The 27,054-nt window shown below is 35.9% G+C and overlaps 1 protein-coding gene across 1 annotated transcript; it reads left to right on the top strand.

Annotated features, from left to right (window-relative positions):
- Positions 1-2,147: 2,147 nt before the first annotated feature.
- TM4SF18 (transmembrane 4 L six family member 18) lies at positions 2,148-26,195 on the top strand. Its single transcript, XM_054585191.1, has 5 exons — positions 2,148-2,339; positions 5,232-5,321; positions 22,175-22,317; positions 25,244-25,424; positions 26,172-26,195. The coding sequence occupies exons 1-5, from the start codon at positions 2,163-2,165 to the stop codon at positions 26,184-26,186; spliced, it is 606 nt and encodes a 201-aa protein (XP_054441166.1). The 5' UTR covers positions 2,148-2,162; the 3' UTR covers positions 26,187-26,195.
- Positions 26,196-27,054: the final 859 nt, after the last annotated feature.

The raw sequence follows: 27,054 nt of genomic DNA, 5'->3' as shown, positions 1-27,054 counted from the left end.
GACCAACCTGGAATTACAACCAAATTGTGGAGAAATCACCTGGAACAAACAACTGAACAATAGCCAGAAAGAAGCCGTATAACCTTAGACAGACAGAAAAATCAGCTTTGGCACATACCTAACTGGTAAGGAGTACGGCAGAGACTTGAGAAGGCAGCAGGGTGCCCATGGGTGGAATCTACTTGATTATTTCTGTGATGGTCTCATGTTTTAATCTCTGAGACTTTATAAGGGATTTAAATTTTTTAATATTTCATAATTGATTTTGACTTTTAAAAAAATAAATAAAATCAGTGCATTTTAAAAAAAGAAAGAAGGAACTCCTACCTTTTGCGACAACATGGATGGAACTGGAGAATTATATGCTAAGTGAAATAAACCAGTTGTTGAAAGAAAAATACCATATGATCTCACCAATAAGAGGAAGGTATTCAACAAAATAAACTAATGAACAAAATAAAGCACAGGCATGGAAACATGGAGCAAACAGAAAGCGCCCAGAGAGGACGGGGAAGGAGGACAATGGTGGCAAGAAGGAGAAGGGACTAAACAAAGAACATGTATGAATGACCCATGGACATGGAAAACAGAGTGGGAATTGACTGTGGGAGCGGGGGCAGGGTGGGATGGGTGGAGGAGGGCAAAGGGGGGAAAATTGAGACAACTGTAATAGAATAAACATGATTTAAATATAAAAATTTAAAAAATAAAATAAAATAGAATGGAGAAGTCCTTGAGGTAATGAAAGACATTCTGAGGGAAATAATTCTTCACTTTGGTCTGCCCAGCAGCATCCAGAATGATAATGGACTGCTTTCATTTCAGAAATTACATGGAATGTTAGTAAATTTCTAGTAATCAAGTGGTTCCTCTACACGCCACAGGGACCTCATGCTTTTGGGAAGGTAAAGAAGATGAATTACTCCTTGAAGAAAAAATATATTGCCAAGCTGTGCCAGGAAACTCATCTCCATTGGGATCAAACTTTACCTACTGCCCTGTTCAGGTTAAGGGTAACTCCTCAAAGTTGGGTTCAATTGAGTCCTTATGTAATTGTGTACAGGTAACCAGTTCAGGCTATGATTGTGGTGGGAGATGTGTATTATAGATCAAGAAATGAAAAAAAAAGTCAATCAAGCACAGTTCTGAAGTCCGGAGGTTACTGAAAAGGCTGGCAATGAGGTTGGGCAATCTTTGAATTCTTACCATCACTGTCTACAACATCTCTAACATGTTAGTGCAGATTCCCTCCCTTAATCTGCTTCTCCTGTCATCATAATTAAAGGAGATGTGTGGCTCTTTAAAGTTAGTGGAATAATTTAGAAGAATTCTTAAATCCTTGTTTTAAACTTAGTACTCATAAAGTCTTTTTTAAAATCTCTCTTTTTTTTTTTTTTACCCAACTTCTCTCATTTCCTTTTCCTAAGCAGTAAGAAAGATACGAATTTATTCCTGTTGCCATTTTTCAGAGAGGTAGAGAAAATAGACATGAACTCCTGGAAGGAAAGCTGTACTGTTGTTGTAAAAATAAACTCAGCAATGTGAAGTCTTGTTTTCTCACCCACCAGTTTGGCTGTCCCTTTCTTTGTTTGTCCTTTTTGTGCCCCTTACAGTTTAAACAATGCCTGGTGAAGAGGGAGTCCACAATAGAGAACACTGAATAAAAGACAGATATATAAAGGCAGGTTATTTGAGCAAACATACCACATTCCATGCTCTAGTATAAGCTCTCTGGGTAGCTTTTTCTTTACCGTCCTTCCACTCTTCGACGAAATTTGCCAGACTCACTGCCAACCCCAACCCCGACTTCCTTCTTAAAAAGTGCTCAGGGGTAAGTCTGTAGCACTCTCATCCAGAGGAAAATGACTTATTTTAAAAGCAGTGAAAACACTGCATTCCTTTGGCACAGGATGAAGAGCAGCTCAGCTCTTCAGCCGTAGATCATTGTCTATTGTTCTCCGAACAGTCAACCACTATTTCACACCGGGAGATTGTGGGCTCCAGTTCCGAGACCTGGGCTTCTCATGAATGTGAAGTAAAGGGCTCTGACCCAGAAAGTGGTAGGTAATTTTTTTTTTTTAAAAAAGGACACATAGAATGAAAAATAAGCTTTATGTAATTCTACACTCTTGAAATCTCCTGCAGGTTCTGAGCAGGGTAAAATGGGGTCTCGGAAATGTGGAAGCTGCCTAAGTGGTCTGCTGATTCCGCTTGCACTTTGGAGTATAATTGTGAATATATTATTGTATTTTCCAAATGGGCAAACTTCCTATGCATCCAGCAATAAACTGACCAACTATGTGTGGTATTTCGAAGGAATCTGTTTCTCAGGTATCATGGTAAGTGTGACTTTGGAGACTGCTGATCACAAAAGGGGGAGTTTTTACTAAGAATTTTTTTCCCTAATAAAAATAATAAATAATGGTAAAATTATTCTACTAATCCTGGGTTTGAGATTTGGAAGATGGGTGGGAATAGAGAGGCAGGCTGTCCCTTAGGACTTGGAGAGTTTTGTTTTTTGGTAAGCTGCTCATTTATGTAGCATTGGCAGAGCAGGAGATCAGTCCTAATAAAAGCTTGTGAGACTCTTTCTTGCCTGTAGAAATATTATGTCCTCATGAACTCTGTGTCAGTTTAAGTTATTTAATCTACAGTGGCATTGCTCTTTTCCAGAACAGAGTTTCTACCTGCACTCACAATTTCTCTATCTTTGTATTAACACAACATGGGAAAAATGGAGACTTAGAGATTCAGACAAATTTACATTGAAAACTAAGCTCTGTCATTTGTGCCATGAGACCTCAAGCAAGTTACTCAGTGTCTTTGAGCCTCAGTGTTTTCATTTGTAAAGTGGGAATAATGACATTTACTTTTCAGGTAATTGTGGGGATTAAATTAAATCTCATGTCTGAATCACTCAGTAGAGACTTCTAGTAGGTAGCCAGTGACTATTGTGATTATAAATACTTATTGAAGGATAGGTCATATCATTGTTAAATAAAGCAACATTATACTCCTAATAATGGTGGGTATTTTTGAAAATTAAATCAAATTATGCACAGTAAGAATCCATGAATGTTTTCCTGATGACTTTTCTTTAAAAAAAATAATAAATTACCAGGCATTGTGCTAGGTTCTGAATATGTAAAATAAATCAAGAGCAGATTTTTAAAAAGTAAATCACGTTGACAACTCAGAGGAAAAGATACTTTTCCTGGTAATATCATTGCGAAAAACACCACTTTGTATACTGTAAGCTTACTATGCCACCAATAACTAAAAGAAAATCCGTTATAATCTATTTCTACATCTTTGTGGGTGGTTTAATCATTATAATACTTGAATAATTATGTTGGAAAACAGTTTTCATTTTGTTACTGTTTGCATATTAAATTAGTAAACTTTAAAATACTAATACCCAATGCTATTGAAGCTGCTATGTGATAGGTACATAACAAATTGTGGTAGTAGTTCTATAAATAAATGCAAACTTTTGGAGAAGATTTTAAAGTGATACTTTAATAGCTATGAGAATGGTCTGTCTTCTGAGTCAGTAATCCTAAATCTGATCATTCATTCTGAGGAAATAATCCGAAATGAAGAAAGAGGTGTATACACAGATGTTTGTGACAGCATTATGATGGTAAATAATTAGAAGCATCCTAGCATAGAAGTAGCCAAATAAACCATGATACACTCACTTTATATGATGAAAATTGTAATGATGAAGATCTAATAACATGGAAAATGAACATTATTTTGTAAGTGGGAAAAAAGTATAACATAATTGTGACATAATTGTGAATACATTATGATAGCTACGATGTAAAATATACACAGCTGGGAAAACACTGGAATGCATACATAAACACAGGGGAGGGTGGTAGAATTATGGGTGAATTTCCTCTCTTCTTCTTGAGCCCTCTGTATTATAGTTACATTTTGCAACAAAAATAAAGAAAGCAGTTTCTCTTTCAACACAGGCTATGCCTGTGTTTTTATTTTGGCACAGGACTCCAGGGCCTCGGTCTTATTTCTGCCAATATTATAATGAAGCTGGTTACTGTATCTGGTTTAATTTGCCTTATCTCATTGTTTTCCTCAATATGTAATTGTAGTAAATGGATGAGTTGCAAGGCATAAGGTTGCAAGGATTGGGTTAAAATCTATTAAAATTGGTGATAACTAATGATTTTTAAAGGAGGGAAATATATGATTCTTCGTATTTATGTAAAATCTAAAACTGGGGAAAGATATTTTTCTCTATTTTTCATTGTTTAAGATCTTGAAAAATATTATTGTTACTGCATTAAATCATTTTAAGAGAGAAGAGAGAAATATAGATAAATAATTAAACAGACTGATAAATAAATGAAGACTGAAGGAATCTGGAAACTGAAAATGTTGACTACCAACAGTAAAATAACAATGACCTTAGCTTCAAGCTTCAGTACAGAACAGTGGGAGTGAAGGATAGCTAGAGAGTTTGCCAGAAGCAATACATGCTCTGTAACTGCCCAAACAGAAATTATAAAAAATCAAGAAATTCCTGTCTTTCCAGAACAAAAATACAACCCTTTGCCTAAGGTACAAAAAAAAAAAAAAAAAAAAAAAAAAAAAAAAAAGTTGGGTGATGGGCGAACAGAATACATTGACTTCTTCCAGTTTGTTGGCTTGCCACAGACAAAACACTTGGAAAATTTGAACCTGAGATGGCTTGAATGCATGGGGGAATTGACTTACTGTACTTTTGAATTAATAGCTGTAGTTTCAGATTTACCATGCCTCTCCCCTGCAATCCCAGAGAGCGGTAAATGGAAAGAGCCTGGCAAACTGCGAAGTCTGTGAACAGTTTTCCCTTGTCTTTTACAACCGGGTCAGGGAGAAAGGCAGGTTTGCTGCCCAGGTGGTATTCTCATGTCCATACCATCTACTCCTCTAATTGTTAGCTTTTGAGGACTGATCAATGATAATAATAGCTAACATTTAGCAATCACTTACTATGGATCAAGCACTATGTTCAATGTTTTGCATACATTACCTCATCATACTCTAATAACACCATTTTATAGGAAGGACTTTTGAGTTTACAATTAGAAATTGGCAGAGCTGGGATTCTTCCCCAGATCTACCTGACCCAGAATCTACGCTCTGAATCATTGTGCCCTGACTATGCGCATGAATGTAAACTAGTATCCCATTTCTGATGTTTTTTCTCCTCCCTACTGTAGATGCTTATAGTTGCAACAGTTCTTCTTGTCCTGGAGAGTGATAACAACTATAAATGTTGCCAGAGTGAAAACTGCAGCAAAAAGTACATGGTAAGAGCAATAGTTTTTTTTAAGATAGTTGAGGGGCCTTTGGCTTTCTCTCCTCTTACTTAGAAACACAAAAATAATAACATTATGTTACCTTTACCACAATCCTTTTAGTACAGAGCCCAAGAGTTTACTCCAAAAATAATCTTCCATTTTGTTTGCAGTCTTTCCCTCACCTTTGTGCTGGTGATGTTCTTCCAGAAATTCAAGATTTAAAGATATATGAAATTAGAAAATAATACTACCTTTTTCTAATGGTTTTCTATGAGTAATTTTTCTTCTTATTAACAACTTTATCCACTAAAAGGGTACAATTCCATGAGTTTTGACAGTGCATACACCCATGAAACCATCATTACAATCAAGATAGAACATTTTCATTACCTTCAAAAAACTCTGATCTGTTTTTTTGTCCTTAAACATTGATTTATATTTTGTATTAACAGAATCATACAGTATTTGTCTTTTGTATCTGGCTTCTTTCATTCAGCATGATTTTGGATTCATCCATGTTATTGCTAATAGGCAATATTCATTTCTAAAATAGAACCTTAAAAATAATTAAAATAGAATTAACAGAATAATATACCCAAGTTTTCTAAGCCTATGCTGAATAAGCATGGCTGGACTGCTACATTTCCATCAGTATCCTCCTCTCATGATCTTTGCTTACTCATATTTGCATAGCACTTCCTAGTTCTTTTAAATTTAGCCAGTGAATTAGATCATTCTTACTCCTGTTTTATAGATGAGTCACCTGTAGCTCAAAGAGAGCAGGTGATTTGTTAACTAGGAGGAGCTTTCGCAGGGGTCTGGTAAGCATTCTTTGCAGCAGTGGTTTTACACCTTGGCTGCACATTGCAATCATCTAAGAGTTTGGAGGTAGAATCGCATCCCTGGAGTCCCTAACTCTGAGGTACAACCAAATTTTAATATGTAGCCACAATGCTCCTTTAACTAATGTCTTTGGGAGATTAAATTAGTTGCTGAATATAGCACTGTGCCCTTGGTGAAGAATTGAAAAATTAAAATACACTTATGCATGCATACATGTATGTGTGTGTTTTCTTAACAAACTGACTCAGATCTGTATTCCCCACAAGCTATTGGTAGTACACTCGTAGAAAAGCTTTCACAATTGCCTAGATGAAGCAATGGATTCAGGTAAATTAAAGCTATGAAACTCAGGAAATTTATAGAAAACAAATGTATGTGCTGATAAAAATCAGTGAGTTCAATTTGCCTTAACTCAGTATTAGCATCTCCAGCACAAATGGATGCTAGAAATAGGCTAGAGTGTGAACAGAGTCTTATTTATAATCAACTGTGAGCAAGATGACTGCCGTCTGAATGGGAAGAACAAGTGGAAGGGGGAGAAGCTTCCCTGGATTCCCAAATAGGCCCTTTCAAGGTAGGCTCTAGGATAGAAGGCCCTAGGAGCCAATTATCTGATGGAAATGAATGCCTGGTAGGCATTAGAGCAAAATTTCCATTTAAGGAAGAAAGAGAGCTGCTACTCTAGACCAGCCAATCCTTACCATGACAAAATTGGGCAGATTCTGTTTTTAATAAAAAGTAGAAATATGAATTTTTACCTAAAACCTCTCAGCTATAAAATGTTGGCAGTAAATTCACATTTAAATTAATAAGGCATACCTCACAGGCCAAATCTGAGTCTGTACCAGTTTGTAACTTCTGAAGCTCCAGAGTGGAAATTGAAGTCACCCAAGATTCACTTTTTAGGGGGAAAAGTTGTCCTTGACCTTCTTAAGGGTCCCTGGCTGGGTCTGAAAAATTAAACTTACATGAGACAGATTAACAGGAAAAAAGTGCACCCATTTTATTAAATTTTTGTATATACATGGTAGTTTTCACAAGAGAATAAAGACCTAAAGAAATAGCTGGAACATCAGGCTTTATATATCTTTTTTTCTTTATCCTCACCTGAGGACATTTTTATGTTGTTTTTTAGAGAAAGAAGGAAGGATAAAAGGAGGGAGAGAAAGAAATAGTGATACAAGAGAGAAGCACCAACTGGTTGCCTTCCATTGGAGCCCATACTGGGGATCAAACCATCCGTGACCCCTCAGTTATGGGATGACACTCTAACCAACTGAGCCACAATGGCCACCTTTTTTTTTGTCAAATCCTCACATGATGATATGTTTTCATTAATTTTAGAGAGAGAGGAATGGAAGGGGAGAAGAGGAGGAGAGAGAGAGAGAGAGAGGTATCAACATGAGAGAGAAACATCAATGTAAGAGAGAAACCTCATTTGCCTATCTTATGCACCCCAACAGGGACTGAACATCTTTTGGTGCATGGGAGGATGCTCCAACCAACTGAAGCACCCAGACAAGGTTATATCTTTTAGATAAAGAAACAAATATGTGAAGAATTGGCAAGGCAGAAGGGCTTGGGCTAGTAAATGGTTAAGATGTATTTAGAAAGATAAGGGTTAGTATAATAAGGTTTGTTTATACAGATTCCTCAGCCCAAAGTCCCTGTTTCTGGTGATATGAATGTCTTCCTTCCTCCTAGCATAGGGAGGGTACCTTCACATGGGAATTCTATGATGTATTTCATGAAAGAAAGGCTTGGGGTGGGGGGAGTGTTGGTCAGAATGACTTTCCTGCTTCTGCCACTTTCTCACGCTCCTTTAGCTTAAAATATTCAGTTTTCCAAGATGCCATATTTGGGGGTAGTATTTCCTGAATCCCATCTGAAACTTTCCCCAAGAAGCCATATGATCTGCAAACTAAGTAAATTTTCCTATTACCTATTGAAGCAGTATTTCAGTCCAGAGCATTTCTATGGAACAGCAAAGGTTAATGGTCAGAACAAACTATAAACTCTGTTTTTAAGTCCAGAGAGCAGTCAGTTAAGAAGATTTCTACATGTTGGACCCCAAGCATCTTCACGTAGAATAATGGCAAACAACGGTAATCTGACAGATTTCCCTGGTTTTTAGTTGAATGTCCCTGAGAAGTTATCAGGTGTTCTGGTGAACTTACTGAGTAGCGTACACAACAAAGGCATGAATATTTTCTAAACATGAACTGTTGTGGTGATTTCTTTGAAGTTTATATCAAGTTATCTAACTTTAGCTTGTAGGGCTCCAGGGAAGGGCAGTTTTAGTTCTCAATGATTCAAAGTCAGAGGATGGGAAAAAATTGGGAACATTAATTTGGGGAGTTGTAGCCAGATTTTGGAGGAAATTATAAAAACTTAGGATCCAGTCCAGTATACAGGTTGATAACCAAACCTCAAAAACAATGAAAAGGACCAGAATCTGATCTCTGCAAGGAGTTGTTACAGTTTTCTACAAAAATATTTTTTAAATAATCACCCCCATTTCTATCAGAGATAATCAAAGTAAAACTAATTTCTCTGCTAAATAAGTCTAGCCTCATTAAATTTGGCCTTGTTATTTCTATAAGTGCAGAAAGAATAGTGATGATTATACAGGCACTTTTAAAGTTTGCTTGCTGGAAGTTTTCATAACTCAGATTAGACTTTTAATTTTTTTATTGTTCAAATACATTTATTTCCATTTTCCCACCACCACTTTCCCCTGCCCCACTCAGATTAGACTTTTAAAAGTCTCTCAAGGCTAAGAAGACAGGCTGAGCACTTGCCGTTAGAATTTTCTGGCAAAACCTATAGATTTAGGTTAATCCTTTCTCCTTGAAGTCTCCAAAATATCCTGAGCTTTCTGGGCTGATCAGGAAGTGACCTTCCTTACTCACCTGGTAAGTAAAGCTACTGGGAACCCTGTAAGCAAGGTACCAGGCTATTTTTGCCAAGGGTCTTTATTTGGCTCCATAAAGTCAAACTTAATTTTTTAAAGCTGTCTGGTAATACCTGGTTCTAAACACATTCTTAAATATGGCATTCCAGTCAAAAGCCTTGTAATATAGCCAGTGTTTCCAGTTGTGTTCCTTATAAGGAGAACAGGTTCTTATCGAACTTATGCAAATAGCTATATTGTCATGAAAATAAAAATAAAATCACTAAGAGTCTCCTAATTCTGGAGTAATCAAATAGGGGGAAAAGTAATTGTTTCATCTTTATTCACAAAGATATACTTTACCAAATTGCTGTATGTCTTAGAGAGATTAGGAAAAAAATCTGGAAAACAAAATATTAAGAATTTAGCAATCTTTTAAAGTTTTGTAATTGTCTTTTTCCATTACCATTTATCCTCTTTATACCTTCCTCTGCCTCACAATCACTACACTGTTATCCATGTGCATGAGTCCTTTTTCCATTTTGCTCAATCCCTCCACCTCCTAACTTCCCTCCCCCAATAGGTGTCATCCTGCTCTCTATTTATGAGTCTGTCTACTTTACTTGTTAGTTTAGGTTGTTCATTAGATTCCACATGTAAGTGAAACCTTATGGTATTTGTCTTTCAATGACTGATTTATTTCACTTAGCATAATGTTTTCCGAGTCCATCTGTGCAATCGCAAATGATAAAATTTTCACCTTTTTTTTTTACAGCCAAGTAATATTCCATTGTGTAGAAACCTTGTAGCTGTTTTATCCACTCACCTACTGATGGACACTTGGGCTGCTTCTGTATTTTGGCAATTGTAAATAATGCTGCAATGAACATAGGTGTGCTTAAGTTCTTACAAATTAGTGTTTTATGTTTCTTTGGATATATTCCCAGAAATGGGATCACTGAGTCAAAATTTTGGCAGTTCTATTTTTAATTTTTTTGAGGTATCTCCATACTGTTTTCCACACTGGTTGCACCAATTTGCATTCCCACCAACAATGCAAAGTGGTCCCACTTTCTTCACATCCTTGCCAGCACTTGTTTGTTGGCTTATTGATTATAGCTATTATGACAGGTGTGAGGTGATATCTCATTGTGGTTTAATTTGCCTTTCTGTGATGATTAGTGATACTGATCATCTTTTCCTATGTCTATGGCCATCTGTGTGTTTTCTTTGGAGAAGAGTCTATTCAGGTCCTTTGCCCATTTTTTAATTGGGTTATTTGGTTTTATTGTGTTGAGTTTTATAAGTTTTTTTTATAAATTTTGGAGAGTAACCCCTTATCAGATGTATCAGCAAATATGTTCTCCCGTTTTGTGGGTTGTCTTTTTATTTTGTTGATGGTTTCCTTTGCTGTACAAAAAGTTTTTAGTTTGATGTAGTTCCATTTGTTTATTTTTTCTTTCATTTCCTTTGCCCGAGGAGATATATCAGACAAAATATTGCTGCAAGAAGTGTCTGAGATTTTACTGCCTATGTTTTCTTCTGGAATTTTTATGGGTTTGGGTCAAAGGTTTAAGTCTTTGATCCATTTTGAATTTATTCTTATGTATAACATAAGAAGGTAGTCTATTTTCATTTTTATGCATGTATCTGACCAATTTTCTCAACACCATTTGTTGAATAAACTATCTTTAACACATTGTAGGTTCTTGCGTCCTCCATCAAATATTAATTAAGTATAAAAGACTGGGTTTGTTTCTGGGTTCTTTATTCTGTTCCATTGATCTATGTGTCTGTTTTTATGCCAGTACCATGCTGTTTTGATTACTTATGGCCTTATAGTATAATTTGATACTAGGTTGCATGATTCCTTCAGCTTTGTTCCTCTTTCTCAAGATCACTGTTGCTGTCCAGGGCCTTTTGTGGTTCCACATTAATTTTTGAAATGTTTTTTCTAGTTCTGTAAAATATGTCATTGGTATTTTGATAGGAATTGCATTGAATCTATAGATTGTTTCGGGTAGTTTGAATATTTTAATGATGTCAGTTCTTCCTATCCATGAACAAAGTATGTACTTCCATTTATTTGTATCTTCTTCAATTTCTTTCTTCAGTGTCTTATAAATTTCCAGGTACAGGTCTTTTACATCCTTGGTTAGATTTATTCCTAGGTATTTTATTCTTTTGGAAGCCATTGTAAGTGGGATTGTTCTCTTAATTTCCCTTTCTGTTACTTTGTTATTGGCATATAAGAATGCAACTCATTTCTGAATATTAATTTTGTATCCTGCTACTTTGCTGAATACATTTATCAGTTTCAGTAGTGTCTTGATGGAATCTTTGGGGTTCTCTATGTACAGTATCATGTCATCAGCAAATGAAGACAGTTCTACTTCCTCCTTTCCAATTCTTATGCCTTTTATTTCTTCTTCTTGTGTTATTGCAATGGCTAGGAGTACCAGTACCATGCTGAATAAGAGAGGTGAAAGCAGACATCCCTTTCTTATTCCCAATCTTAAGGGGAATTCTTGTAGTTTTTCCTATATAGTATGATGCTGACAATGGGTTTGTCACATATGGCCTTTATTATGTTTAGGTACATTCCCTCTATTCCCACTTTGCTGAGAGTTCTATCATAAATGGTGCTGGATTTTATCAGATTTTTTTTCTGCATATATTGATATGATCATGTGGTTTTAATCCTTCTTTTTGTTTATGTGGTACATCACATTTATAGATTTGCAAATATTGTACCAACATTGCATTCTTGTAATAAATCCTACTTGATCATTGTGTATGATCTTCTTGATGTATTGTTGCATTCAGTTTGCTAATATTTTGTTGAGGATTTTAGCATCTATGTTCATCAGAGATTTGGTCTATAATTTTTTCTGTAGTGTCTTTATCTGATTTTGGAATTAGGATAATGCTGGCTCTTAAAATGAACTTGGGAGTCTTCTTTCCTCTTGAATTTTTTGGAATAGTTTGAGAACAAGTATTTTTCTCAGAATGATTAGTAAAATTTGTCTGTGAAGCCATCCAGTCCTGGGTTTTGTTTCTTGGGAGTTTTTTTGATTACTGCTTCAATTTTTCTGTGTGTAATCTGTTTATTCAGATTTTCTGATTCTTCCTGATCTAGTTTTGGAAGACTGTGTGTTTCTAGAAATTTACCCATTTCATCCAGTTTTTCCATTTTGTTGGCATATAGTTGTTCATATTTTCTTACAATCCTTTGTATTTCTTTGGCATCAGTTGTTACTTCTCCTCTTTCATTTTTTATTTTATTTATTTGGGTCCTTTCTCTTTTTTTCTTGATGTGTCTGGTTAAAGATTAGTAAATCTTGTTTATCTTTTCAAAGAACCAGATCCTAAAAAGAGTCATAAAAATTAGTTATTCTCATCAGTTTATTCAATACCATGTAATTGATTTTTCTTCTACTTGATCTTGTGTTAACAGTTTTATGAATGCATCCATTTTTCCATTATAGTTTTGGAAATTTTTAACCAGCTCAGTAATTTGATCTTAAAGTTATTAGAAACCTGTATTTGTTAGAGTTGTTTCCATGAATCTCCTTAAACACAAGCACTTTTGTTTATTTTTTAATTATATTTTATTGATTATGCTATTACAGTTGTCTCAGTTTTGTCCCCTTTGCCCCCCTCCACCCAGCACCCTCCACTCCCTCAGACAATCCCCACACCATTGTTCATATCCATTGGTCATACATGTAAGTTCTTTGGCTACTCCATTTCCTATACTGTACTTTATATCCCCATGACTATTCTCTACCTAATCCCCTCACCTCTTCACCCATTCCTCCACACCTCTCTCCCATCTGGCAACCATCAAAATTCTCTCTGTATCCATGATTCTGTATCTGTTCTTCTTGTTATCTCTGTTTTTTACATTCAATTGTTGATAGATATGTATTTATTGCCATTTTATTGTACATAGTTTTGAAAAAACAAGTACTTTGCAAAAGCATCAGAGTGAATCAATAACTCTCTATAATAACAAAACACATAAAAGTGGACATAATTAAAAATCTGATGAGAGTTTATTATAATGTAATTGACAAGGAAATTTGATTATTTTTGTGGCATAGAATATTTTAAGATAATAATTAGAATTATCACTGATCTTATCAGTCCTTAATTTCCTTCAGGACAAAATTATTCTCTATTTTCCTTAACAAAAACACATTTTCATACCTCATACTTTTTGTTCCAAAAACACATCCTAATTTTCTTGCATACAAAGCTCTTCCCTTATTAATTTAGTGGTATTAATTACATGTTAGCTACAATTCTTACCTCTCAGAAACCTAAATTTTTAGTGAAAACTAGAAAATAAATAGTTACAAACTATTACATACCAATATTCTGCTGATTGGCAAATTTATGAATATATATTTAAAAATTTCTAAAAATATACACTTTCTTATAGTTTTCAATATGACACAGCACATGTTTACTAACAGATCCAAATATCTTTAATTCTTCTTTAATATGAGGACAAAAGAAAAAAATTATGTTCAGTAATTAATGTTTCAGTATTTTATCTTATTTGGATATGATCTAGATCCTCAATGAATTTCCATCATTTAACTGAACAGTATAACTTTAAGGTTTCAAGTTACCAGAAAGATTTTGGAAGCTATTTAAAGTAAACATAGTTTATAAAACATAACCTTCATTGAAAAGCTCATTTATTATATACTTTTATCTCTCATTTACATAATTCATTCACTCTTAACAATTGTGTGTAAATTACTCATGGAAAATTTCTTTAAAGATTTTATTTATTTATTTTTAGAGAGAGGGGAAGGGAGAAAGAAAGGGAGAGAAACATCGAACAGTTGCTTCTCACACGCCCCCAGCTGCGGACCTGGCCCACAACCCAGGCAAGTGCCCTGACCGGGAATCAAACCTGTGACCTTTTGGTTTGCAGGACCACACCCAATCCACCAAGCCACTCCAGTCAGAGCACTCATAAAAATTTCCTAATGCACTATACAAGATTAGCATTCATCTTACACCATGTTTTTTTTGACAACTTTTGTAATATATATAATCAAATATATATAGATTCAAACATCATAGAAACAATGCAACTAAAAAGTTAAACATATGACTTCCAACTAAGAAGGAGGCATAGGAAGATACACTTTGCATCCTCGCACAACCAAAAGAAGGACAACAACAAATTTAAAAACAAACAAAAAAACAACCAGAACTACCATAAAATCAAACTGTATGAAGTCCAACAACCAATGAGTTAAAGGCAAAACATTAATCCAGAGCGGTAGGAATGCTTAGACAGGAAGCTGGAGAGGAGAGGATGCACAGCAAGATGGTAGCTGGAGGACCAGGTGGGTGAGGTGGCAGCTTGTGAACCTGTGACCTTTCAGTCACACACTTGCATGTAGATACACCAGGAGGAACAACTGGGGAGCAAGACAGACTATGCAATCCAGGGTTCTAGTATGGGAAAAGAAAGCCTCAAAACCTCTGGCTGTAAAAAACTCTGTGGGATGCGGCAGTGGGAGAAACTTCCATCCTCACAGAAGAGTTCTTGGGGAAACCCACAGGGTCCTAAAACATACACAAACCCATGCATCTGGGAATCAGCACCAGAAGGGCCCAATGTGCTTGTGGGTAGCAGGGGAAGTTACTAAAAGCCTGCTGAGAGCTAAGCAAGTAGCATTGTACCCTCTCAGACCCCTCTCCAACACACAGCATCACAACACAGTGACCTGGATTGCCCCACCATGGCAAATACTAAGGCTCTGCCCCTTCCAACATAACAGGCGTGCTGAGACAAAGAAATATGGCCCAAATGAAAGAACAGATCAAAGGTCCAAAATTAGAACTAAGCAATGAACAGATAGCCAACCTATCAGATGCACAGTTCAAAACACTGGTAATCTAGATGCTCACTGAAATGGTTGAGTATGATTGCAAAATGGAGGAAAAAGTGAAGACTATGCAAAGTGAAATAAAGAAAAATATGCAGGGAACCAATAGTAAAGGGAAGAAAACTGGGACTCAAATCAATGATTTGCCGCAGAAGGAAGAAATAAACATTCAGCCAGAACAGAAACAAGAACAAGAATTCAAAATAATGAGGAGATGCTTAAGAACCTCTGGGACAACTTTAAATGTTCCAACATCTGAATGATAGAGGTGCCAGGAGGAGAAGAGGAAGAGCAAGAAATTGAAAACTTAATTGAAAAAGAAGAAGGAAAACTTCTTCAGTCTGGCGAAGGAAGTAGATTTCCAGGAAGTCCAGGAAGCTCAGAGAGTCCCAAAGAAGTTGGACCCAAGGAAGCACACACCAATGCACATCATAATCACATTACCCAGGATTAAAGATAAGGAGAAAATCTTAAAAGCAGCAAGAGAAAAAGACAGTTGCCCACAAAGGAGTTCCATAAGACTATCAGCTGATTTCTCCAAAGAAACCTTACAGGCAAGAAGGGGCTGGAAAGAAGTATTCAAAGTCATGAAAGGAAAAGACCTACATCCAAGATGACTCTATCCAGCAAAGCTATCATTTAGAATGGAAGGGCAGATAAAGTGCTTCCTAGATAAAGTCAAGTTCAAGGAGTTCATCATCACCAAGCCCTTATTTTATGAAATGTTAAAGGGACTTTAAGAAAAAGAAGATCAAAAACTATGAACAGTAAAATGACAACTAACTCATAACTATCAACAACTGAACCTAAATAAAACAAAAAAAAAATAAGCAAACAACTAGAACAGGAACAGAATCACAAAATGGAGATCAGAGGGGAAGGGGAGGGGAAAGGATGGGGGAAATGGTATAGGGAATAAGAAGCAAAAATAGTAGGTACAAAATAGACAGGGGGAGGTTAAGAATAGTATAGGCAGTGGAGAAGCCAAAAACCTTATATGTACGACCCATGGACATGAACTAAGTTTGGGGGGCCAGGGGGAATGTTGGTGGGATGTGGGGTTCTGGGTGGAGGGGAATAAAGGGGAAGGAAATAATGGGACAACTGTATTACCACAATCAATAAAATATAATAAAAATAAATAAAAAGTTAAACATATAATTTTTTTAAACTACCATACTTGACATGCATTAAGCAGTTTATGTTTTGTTTTTAGGTAGACTTTACCATTTTATAATCTTAAATATCCAGTAGAGATTAAAAGTAAACTAGGTAGAAAAAATTCTATGTCTGCAATATAGTTAATGCTAATGATTCTAAAGTTATGTCTGTTTTGTTTTATCAACAATCTTAAAACTAGCTTTATTTACTAAAGATTATTCCAAACCACGTGAACTTGAAAAACAAATCTTTGGGTAGCTTTTGTATTTCTGAGAATTTTAGGAATGCTTAATTTGTATGTGTGTTCATTTATTTCCAAACCAGTTTGAATAGAACTCCTTTGAATGATTTTATAAGTAATTTGATAACACCATACAAAGGTAGAAAAATATCACATATCCATTAACACTCTTTAAAGATAAACTGGGGTATTTAAAGTTGTTACAGTTTATTTAAGGAAAAAAACTATTTGAATCAAGCATTTCCAAACAGGAAATAGTTGCACTCAGCAGACAGGAGTTTAGGGAGAGACTTTTACAGAGAAAAGGCAGAAGCAAATAAGGACATTATTAATTGTCTGTAGCTTAAAACCTAGTTGGCTGTTTGTGATTGGTTGTTCTTTGGTTATAGTTTCACAGCCTTTAAGCATTTACAGATTTGGTTTGCTTACAGAGGTGCTATCACATTAGAGCCTCATAGCTTAATGGCCTTTTTGTTAATTTGTTTAATAACACATATATCAACACAAATAAACATATAAGCAAACACAGAGATCTTACAGCTTTTGTTTTTAAATTTTAGTTATGACAGGTACATTAATACAAAACTCACTAGTTTATAAAAAATAGATGGAGCAAGTTACAGTTATCTGCTCATATGTTTAAAACATTTTACTAATATTAGTGAAGACAAAATTTGTACCTATTCTTGACAAGTAATTTTATGGAAGCTATGGACTAGATTTTGGGTAAGGGAGTTTTTAATAGCAGTTTAGGGTTTGTTTTTGGTTGGGGTTTTTTTTTTTTTTAGCCTCTTTTCCCTTTCTTTTTTATTCAGTCTCAGGTGGTTGTGGATAGTATCTTTGTTATCTCTTGGGATGTTTACATTTCAAAGACATAGCAAGAGTTGCATCTCCTAGGGACACAGAAAATATGTAGGCTACCTCCTAGAAGGGGTTTTGGGGCATAATTGTCTATTATCAGAGGTTAGGGTGATTATTATTTCATTTTTTTTCCATTCTCTTAAGTACAGGACAGTTCTGTTTCCAATGCCCTGATCTTTTATGCCTACAAGCATTTTGAGATGAATAGGGGGTATTTGAGGATTGGTATGGGTAGGTGGACTTTGAACTGCTATTAGAGCCACATTTCTGGTTTTGTAAAGACTAGATTTGCAAGACAAGGACAGTTGTTTTTTTTTTAATTCCTCAAAGAATTGGTTTGCAGCCTGAATGACAGAAAAGGATGACCAACCCATCCAACTACATTCTCTTCAGTTTGCTTCTTATATCAGGGAAAAGATTTCCAACTAAGATAGAAATGAAAACATTTCTGTGTTCTAGATTTAGAGCTGTGTGTCTTTGGAATACTTTAATAAATCATCCCACAAAGCCCTCATTACGTTTTCTTTCCCTCTAAGCACATAGTTTCATTTTAGCTTAAGAGAGAAGGCTTTTTAAAAAGTTCTACCAGGCTCTGATTATCAACCTCCAATATGGCAAACTTCTGGCCATAGAGCTCTTTTTAAAAAATAGTTTTAAATATGTATACAAAAGGTTTACCTATCCAATGACTTAAAACCAAAACCAATACTTAACCATGAACTCAAGAGGCATCCCCAGAGAAGGTGAAAAAGATACAGACCTCCCAAGTCCCAGAGCCACTCCCGATGCTAATCAAAAGAAAGACTTTCCTGAGAGCTGGCAACAGGCAGTAGGACACTAGCCACAAATGGGGTGCAACCCACATTTCGATAAAGCCATATTTTGCGGGCCCCCCTGTGTAACAATTGGTTGTCTGAGACACTTGCATACCCCAACAGGCAGAAAGACAGGCCAAGTTCTCAGGACACAGAACAAGAGAGAAACAGGAAAGCCATAGCTGTCCCTGGGAGAGGGAAAGGATCAAAAACTAATTGGCATTCCCAAACCAAATTTTAACAAGAGTCACAATCCAAAGAACAAATTCTTACAAATGTTTTTCTCCTGCCGATATGAATCTGGAAAAGACAAAGGTTATTATTACCACCTTTGCCCAACTCGTTGCAACAGGCAGATCTAAAAGACTGATATGTCAAGAATTTTCAGCCTCTGCCAGATTTTGTCAGAGGTTCAGAATCTCTCTCCAAATGAGGTTTCCAGATTAAGTAAGGTATCCCCAGCCAATGGTGCCGTATTTGGGGTGCAAGAAACTGTAAAGGAGAAAGAAGTTTTCCTTAACACTCTCAAGATCCCTGGCTGGGTGTGAAAATTAAACAAGCAAGGGCAAATAAAAGAAAAGCATACAAATTTTACTGAATCTTTACATGTATGTGAGATCCTTCAGAAGAGAATAACGACCTGAAAAAGTAGCCAGAGCAGCAAGCTTCTTTTATACAAAGAAACAGTAAAGTTTTGAACATTGACAAAACAAAGGAGTTTGAATTAGGGGTAGTAAATGAAGAAGTAACTAGAAAGACTAAGTTTAGGCTAACAAGTTTTGTTTATACAGATTTCTTGATCCCAAATTTCCTATTTTTGGTGATAATGTCTTTCTTCCTGGTACAGGGTCGAGGGTGGGGGTATCTTTTATAGGAGTTTTATTATCTGTTTCAGAGAAGAAGGCTGAGTGGAAGGTCAGAGTGATTCACCCCAACTTGAAATTGTCTGCGCATGGAACCCTCTTCTACAGTTTTCTTAAACACCTTCAGCTTAAGATATTCAGTATGCCAAGGTGCTATATTTTAGTGTAGCATAACTTGAACTTTACCAACCTCTTGGTTGCTTTTCATTCCTCCATGGAGTCTCATCTTCTACCAAAATTCTGTGGACTGTTTTGCCTGGAAAACAATTAGTGGCCAAATAAATGCACTTAAAATAATAGACAATATTTTAATTTTACTTTACACTTTTCAAATAAGTTTTACATCCATTGTGTCCTTTAACTTTTCAAACAGCCTTGTTATACAGGTGCTATAATCATCTACATAATCAACATTTTATAGAAAATGAAACTGTGATTCAGAGAGACTCTTATTCTGACTTTATTTTGACGCTTACCTTGATTTACAATGGTAGCTAACACTGATTACATTGTAATGTGTGTGTGTACATACAAATATATTATGCTATGGTTGCCAGTTTCCCCAAATGAAGGAATTATTCACTGCTCTTTCCAGTGAACTGAGTAAGAGTACATTTGGTAAACAAGGAGCTCAATATTTTCAAAACATTCTTTTTTCAAAGATGGCATTGAATAGCTAAATTTTTCTTTACACAGTGTAACTAGCAATAATCAACAGTAAAAAAAAAAAAAGTAGTTCTGTTTATTGCATTCCATGATGGGGCAAACCCTATAACGATCAATATGGAAAATATAACTTGGAAAAGTTTTTAATCATATGAGAGAATATCAGTGAAATAATATCAGGAGAAAAGCAGAACTGTTCTTTTGTTTTTGAAATTTATTTTTATAATTTTACATAATAAACATCTTATAATCAATAAAGTAATTTTAAACCAAAAAATATAGGTAACTCTTGTTCCTAAAATCACAGGTTTGTTGTTCTTGCTTTTTTTTCTGGTCTCAGCTTTTGAATTTATCATCAACTGGCTATTGCATGTTTGTGTTTGACTGTCCTACTCTCACTTAAAATAAACACTTAAGAAAACTAAATTTTTCTCCTAAACCAAACTACCCTTCTTGGTATTCCTATTCCTGTCTCCTTTTCATCCAAGTCTCAAAATCTGAATTTCTTTTTTTAAGTCCAACTTCAGCTATTCATTTCCTTCTTAATACCTTTTTTTTCCCAGTGTACATCTTCTCTAAATGGAATCCTTGTTCTTGGGCTCTTTCATTTTTAGCTGGCATGACATTACTGTTAGAGAAATCTTCCAAAATCATTTATTGGTTTATATCACATTTGTGCTCAAAAACCAACTACATGGCTTGCCAGAAAAAGAATTTATTCCAGGTTTAGGGCAATGTAAATTCAAGATGAGCTTAGGACATCTATGCCAGAAAGCAAGGAAATGTTCAAAGAATGATAAGGCTGTGTCAGAGGGCACAGGAACTGATTTTGAATAGATGTTCCACTAGCCGTATTTGAACCATCTCAGCATCTAAAATAATAATAACAGTTACAATTTATATTTATGAGTCTACTGTAATACAAAAAGAGAAATGCAGTGGAGAATGAAATGGGAAATGGAAGTTCTGTGCAGAAAAATGATAACTTATAAGTGCAGAAGAAATGAGAGATTAAAAAAGCAGCACATTGTGACCAACTGTGATAATTGGTGATCAGTGGATATGAGGATCATCAATGGATGTTAATTCATCAGTTGAAATGTGTTCAAGGGACAGGATCTAACATAGTCTCCAAGTGCTACCTCACAAATTATTTACTATTGCAAATTGGAAAATGTACATGTATAGATCTGAAGGAAACCACCTTAACCAAGAGTTCAAACTTAGCATCACCGATAACAGTGAGAGACCCACAGTGTACTCACACCAGTCACATATTCTTGCAAACGTGTTCAACCCAAGTCCAGTGTGGAAGAAACAACCAGAAAAGCCCAGAGTGTAGAGCATTCTACAAGACAATTGGCTGGGATTCTTAAAAAATAATTTAATATACTGAAAATGAAAAGGCAGTAAGATTAGTGTAAATTAAAAGAAAATAAAGAGCTATAATTTTGTGTATAAACTTTCACTGGCTTCGGTTTGAAAAAGTAAAAAAACTGCTACAGAACAACAGAATATCCTTATTCCTGGAAGATATGAGCTGATGTATGTAGGGGTTAGAAATCATAATGTCTTTCAAATACTTCAGCAATAAAAATATGTAAAAAAAAAATATATGTATACACACATACACACCCATGTGTGTGCACAGAGAGGGGAAGAGAAAGTGTGCCAGCAAAAGTGATAAATATTCACAACGGGTGAGTGTCTAGGTAAAGTGTATATAGGGGCTCATTGTACTATACTTTCAACTTTTTTGTAGCTTTGAAAGTTTTTAAATAAAAGGTTATGGAGGGACAGCTGCTTGCCTTGAAGAAGGAAGTCCAGCGTCCTTGATCCAGCATTCAAGGCCATGTTCCAACCAGCTCTATCAAGCTGCACTCACTTTGTAAGAGACATAAGGGCTAAATTCTGTCCTATCAATCCTGTTTCCTGGCATTAACACTGTGCCAACCTGGTCTTAATAACTCTCTCCTCTACACCTCTGCAGGAAACCCCTCTTAGATTAAACCAATCTATGTACTCTCACAACTCTCCTTGTGCTGATCTGCCTGTGAACATAGCTCATTTCCTCTGTCTAAATAAAAACACCCTCCTCAACATCAATCCCATCCTTACTTAAATATAAATATGACCACCTGGTATTTTCCCAGGATTCTTATATGTGAAGATATTAAAATATCATCTTAATATCATAAGAAAAAATATCATAAGAAAAAAGCAGGGACCATAGCTTATGATTTTTAGAGAATACCCTACCTAAAAAATAATATCTTAAAAAAATAAGTATATATTAATTGATCACATCCCTTCAATGCATTATATATGAGGTGATCATTATTTTAATATCAAAATTCCAGAAAAAAAGGAAGGCATTTAGTAAATCAACTGATTGTCTCTTTAGAATGCCAAACAAAAGTCATTTAAAAACTTACTTTTAAGATTAAGTGAGTTTGGATGAAATGTTTCCATTTTTATCTGGACATTTGGTATTACATTGAGTAGGGTAGCCTTGGATGAGACAGGAAGGTACTTATCATTTATCCACAATATCCGCTTTTTTCATTCTAGAACACTAACCTCCTTCTGTGTTTAATTTAGACACTGCTGTCAATTATCTTTTCTGCCCTTGGAATTGCTTTTTCTGGATACTGCCTGGCCATATCGGCTTTGGGCCTTGTCCAAGGACCATACTGCCGCACCCTCAATGGCTGGGAATATGCATTTGAAGGCACCGCAGGACGGTAAGGAATAATTCCCCAAATCAAGGAGGTGAGAAATACCTGACTGCACACTCATGTTCATTTTCCATGATCACTTTGGGGTTCCATGCATCTAATTTAGTGCAGAATTTTGTATTCATTTACTAATCTCCAGACCAATATGTTCCTATACAAATCTTTGTGGTGGTGGTTTTTTTTACCCCAGTCTTACAATGCCATGTGCATTCACTGTTTTGAGGCTGTCATGGAGATATCCAAACGAAAGATGTGTTTCTCCCATACTTCAGAACAGGGCTTCATGGTTATCGTGGTCTGACAACTGCTGGAGCCTGGGACTTGAGTGGTTCTAGGAAGTCAGTCTTGTTTTGTGGTCGGGTTGGACATGTGGTATATTACATGTGACATGTGATATAAAGGGCTCAGCTGAGAGAGAATCATAGTGCACTTGGATAGTGCCACCCAGGGCTATACCAGCAGAGGCTACACAGAGATAGAACTAGGCAGGGCAAGTAACAAAGTGCAGTCTGAGATCCAGACACATGCAAGAGTTTGTAGAAGGAGCCAGGAACTCATTGCGCATGTACTGAAGGAGAATCTCAGAAGCTGCTTGAAAGGCTGGAATGGTAGTTCAGTCAGGTGTTGTGAGATCTGATCCTAGATCACAGGATGCCTCACATTGACATTGTGCTGTGCTTTTTGGCCTATCAGCATTTGCAGAGAAAGTTAAAAAATAATAGGGCCCAGACAGAGGTAAAGGAGAGAGCCCCTGAATCCCCCCGACCCCGTCTCATTCTATGCTCAGAATTCTAATGGAATAAAATGAGAGGGTTCCTGCACCCTTGGAAAGTTACATTTTCTTCTCAACTCCCATGACTAGCTTTATTGTTCAAGACCCACATCTACTTGGGGTCTTACATGCTCACCTAGACCTGGATGGTCTGAGCACCTTCATTTTGAAGGTTCCACAGGGTGCTATGTCCAGAGCTCTCCTTCAAGTCAGGATGACCTAGAAAAAAAACACCAGTCCTTTCTGAACACTTGGAGGAAACAACCCTGTGAGATTAGAGGTTTTCAGGAAAGGAGATCCTAATGTAGAAAGTGCCACTCAGTACAAAAAAAATCTTTTCTTATGCCATTACCCCCTGAATTTTCCCACCCCAAAACCAAAGAAGCTTCTCCTTTCTATGTGAGAGTCTCTGGCTGCCTGCCTGACTCTCCATTATTCCTTTAAAGATGCCCTTGATATTTGCATTCACCCATTTCCAGCTTCTCTACTCCTTGCACATCCTGCTGATGTGCTTATGACTGTCTATGGTTTACAAGAATAAATAGTACCATAGTCTGGTAGAAAAATAGAAACCTGAAAGTCATCTTATTTTAAAGTGTTGGATGATCTGTGCAGAACATGTATTAGCAACAGTCTAAAGTAAGGACTTTGAAGAGGTTAGCTTCCCCGATGGCTGAGGCTGTTAGGAGTACAAAGGCACATGAAATGGGTCTGGGGAAATGGTTGCAAAAAATTAGATCTGCACTGTGATTTACAGGTTCCAGGGCAGTTTTACATAACTCTCAACAAAATGTCACAATAACCTTAGGGTTATATATTTTTAAGCTCGTTGTCCTGATAAGAGCCTAGAGGTCACAGTTGTAATGTCCTGTGCCCAAGATCCTACAGATCTTGGGGTTCTGGCTTCATATTCAGTGCTTGTTACCTCTTGAGACCTAAGGGCCATTGACAATACCAAGAAATTCTCAAAGTGTCTCTGAGTGTCCTAGAGCATGGAAAGTGGGAGAGTTAAAGGAAGGGAATAAAAAAGAAATGGGGTGGAGAGAGAGAGAAAAACAAAGAGAAGAGAGAAGTCATGGTGCTGGTGGTAGTCACCAAAATGCAGAATTCACCCACTTCTGCCACAGGCATTAATGCCCAGAGCCACTTGGCTGGTACCCAGGATGCTTGAATTGTCATTTTAAGAAAAATTGTCTTACTATTGATAATGTATTTATAGAAAATTCTGCCCTTTAAATAGGTTTGATTGTTTCTGTTTGGGGAATTTTTTTTATATAAAATCAGTTTTCCATTTTGATTTAGTTGGACAGAGAGAGTGTTGTTCTTAGAAGTGGAAATCATCATGGTAGACCTGGAAGTATGCAAACATCAGTCACGTTGATTGAGTGTGGGTTTAAAATTATCTTGGAAGTAGTTTAATTCTCACAATTCTGTGCTAGACTGATCAAACCTTATGTGCTCCCACCCCACAATCTAAACCTTCTTAAGAGATATAGTACAGAAACATTCTAAAAAAGCAATCCTCTGGACCCCAGACCAGCAGCCTCACCATCACCTGAGAACTTAGAAATGCAAAGTCTTGAGCCCCGTCCACAACATCTGAATCAAAAACTCTGCAGCAAGGCTCAGCAATCTGCATTTTCACAAGCCCTCCAGAATCCTGATGTTTGCTCAAGTTTGGGAATCACTGTTCTAAAGGGCTTTGGGACACAGTCTAGGAATATCTAGCAGAATTTCTCTTTGTTACTTTGCCACCTGTGTGATTTTATACCCAGTGCAAGCTCAGCCCTGTCCCTCACAGCCCAAGCTAATCTGGACTTCAAAAGAATGGACAATCTTACCTCTCTTGATTGACATATACTGCCTTTCATTGCTATTAAACTCTTCAGTATGTGTCTTGCTTCCTATCTGAATTAGAACTGTCTGTATGGCAGGCACCATGTTTACAATAAGAATAACTTGGTGCTATGTATAATATATGTTCAATATATGTACCAAATGATTTTTTAAATATAAGAATTCACATGTAATAATATTATGTATTTTAATCATATATATTAGTGTCCCAAACATGTAAATAACTATAGCCTTCATCGTTGGACCAAGTATGTAGGCTTGGACTTCTTGGGCCTTGCTGACACTATCCCTCCTCTTTCTCAGTTTCCTTACAGATTCCAGTATATGGATTCAGTGCCTTGAACCTGCACATGTAGTGGAATGGAACATCATTTTGTTTTCCATTCTCATAGCACTCAGTGGGCTTCAGGTGATCGTCTGCTTCATCAGAGTAGTCATTCAGCTATCCAAGATTCTGTGTGGAACTTACTCAGTCATCATCCAGGTAATAGACCCACATTGGCACCAGTGGCTCCTCCATTTTACCCCCACTGCCCAGGATTCAATGAGTTTTGTTAAAAGGCTTTTAGAATCCCATCATTTCCTTTCCATTCATACTGCCCTTATCTTTACTCAACCTCTAATACCTCTATTTTTTCCCAATATTCCAATGTGTCTACTGGTTTGTCTATATGGATTGAATCAACAGAATAGTAAAACCTGAATTCCATGTTGTATGATGAAAACAGCCCATTGTTTTCAGTGAGCAACATTTCAGTGTTCTGTGTAGCTACAGCCCAAAGGTCAAATAAATATATGGATTTATTGAGAATTTTCCTGTTCATTAAATAATCAAGGGCTCACAACATCACCTAATTTTTTTTAATGATGTCAAATTTAGCTAATAATTCTTCTTTATACTGATTCATTAGTGTTTTTTAAGAACTGAAATATGTCTTTATTTATTTACTCTGCATCATCTGTTGAAATACTAATGTTAATTGAGTTATCATTGAAACTGCTAAATCGATCCAGCGAATCCAAAGTGAAGAGAAATCATGATTGAGATATCCTGGGTCTTTGTTTAACAGCATATATTAGATAATTCCTTTCATAGTGGTATCAAATAGGTATTTTTCTAATCCATTATGTTTTGAATATGAATTATAAGTTTACATTGCTACCTGGATTATGAATCATTAATCAAGTCAAATGTACTACTTTACTCATTATGGTTTTCCTTTTTTTATAGCCTGGAATCATTTGAATAAGGACAAGAATGTTTTCCATTATCAAGTTATGGTCATCTATCAAAGCCTCATATTTAGAGTTGAGGGTAATATTCAAATGATATTTTCTTTATTTGGTGTTTATTATAGCCATTTGTGAAATTTACAGTTCTCATTGGAAGTACAAGTTATGCCACACTTTCATTTAGAATTTTTTAAAGCAGTATGTGTCAAGGTCTTTAGAAATGTTTATACACTTTGATTAAACAAGTCCATTTCTAATAATCTATACTCTGGAAATAAATAAGAATACAAGAGGAAATTTATGAAAATGTATACATTTCAACATTATTTAATAATCTGTAAAATTAGGAATACCAAAAAATTTGAAGGTTAGGGGAAAGATTAAATAAAGTGTGGTACATTAGTTATAATATATGGTCATTACAAATAATGTTTTAAAGATTATGAATAGTGTTATGTGAAAAAGCACATTACAAATTTATGTTTACAGTATAAGCATAACCATAAAACATACAAAACAGCTGATCATCAAAACACAGGATAAAAACTAAATCTAGAAGTGTTTCCACAAAATGTCAACTGTGGTTGATTTGTATCATAGGGGACCTTTCTTCCTACATTTCTCTATTTTCCAAGTTTTCTTTATTATGTTTTACTATCAAAATACTTTTTAAAGTTCTTTCCAAAGAAGCATATGTTTTTTTCCAACCTTGAGTACCTTTAAATGTCATAGAATAACACTTCAATCAATGTTCAACGAGGAAAATAGTGAGCTAGATAAGCCAAAAAACATTTTTTTTAAAATTTATATAACCAAACTGAGTTCTTGGCATTATTTTCTCACTCCCGTTGATGAGTGTGGTTGGCTACAAGAGATAGCTG

This window comes from Pteronotus mesoamericanus, unplaced genomic scaffold (assembly GCF_021234165.1).
Source record: "Pteronotus mesoamericanus isolate MK-2021 breed Mesoamerican mustached bat unplaced genomic scaffold, CSHL_Meso_final contig_82, whole genome shotgun sequence".
Classification (NCBI taxonomy): domain Eukaryota; kingdom Metazoa; phylum Chordata; class Mammalia; order Chiroptera; family Mormoopidae; genus Pteronotus; species Pteronotus mesoamericanus.
Note: the sequence above shows the minus strand (reverse complement) of the source record. Positions and strands in the feature narration are given on the sequence as shown.

Coding starts and splice junctions, on each gene's coding strand:
- TM4SF18 (XM_054585191.1), top strand. CDS start 2,163: ATGGGGTCTCGGAAATGTGGAAGCTGCCTAAGTGGTCTGCTGATTCCG. Junction 2,340..5,231: donor TCTGTTTCTCAGGTATCATG/GTAAGTGTGACT, acceptor TCCCTACTGTAG/ATGCTTATAGTTGCAACAGT. Junction 5,322..22,174: donor ACTGCAGCAAAAAGTACATG/GTAAGAGCAATA, acceptor TGTTTAATTTAG/ACACTGCTGTCAATTATCTT.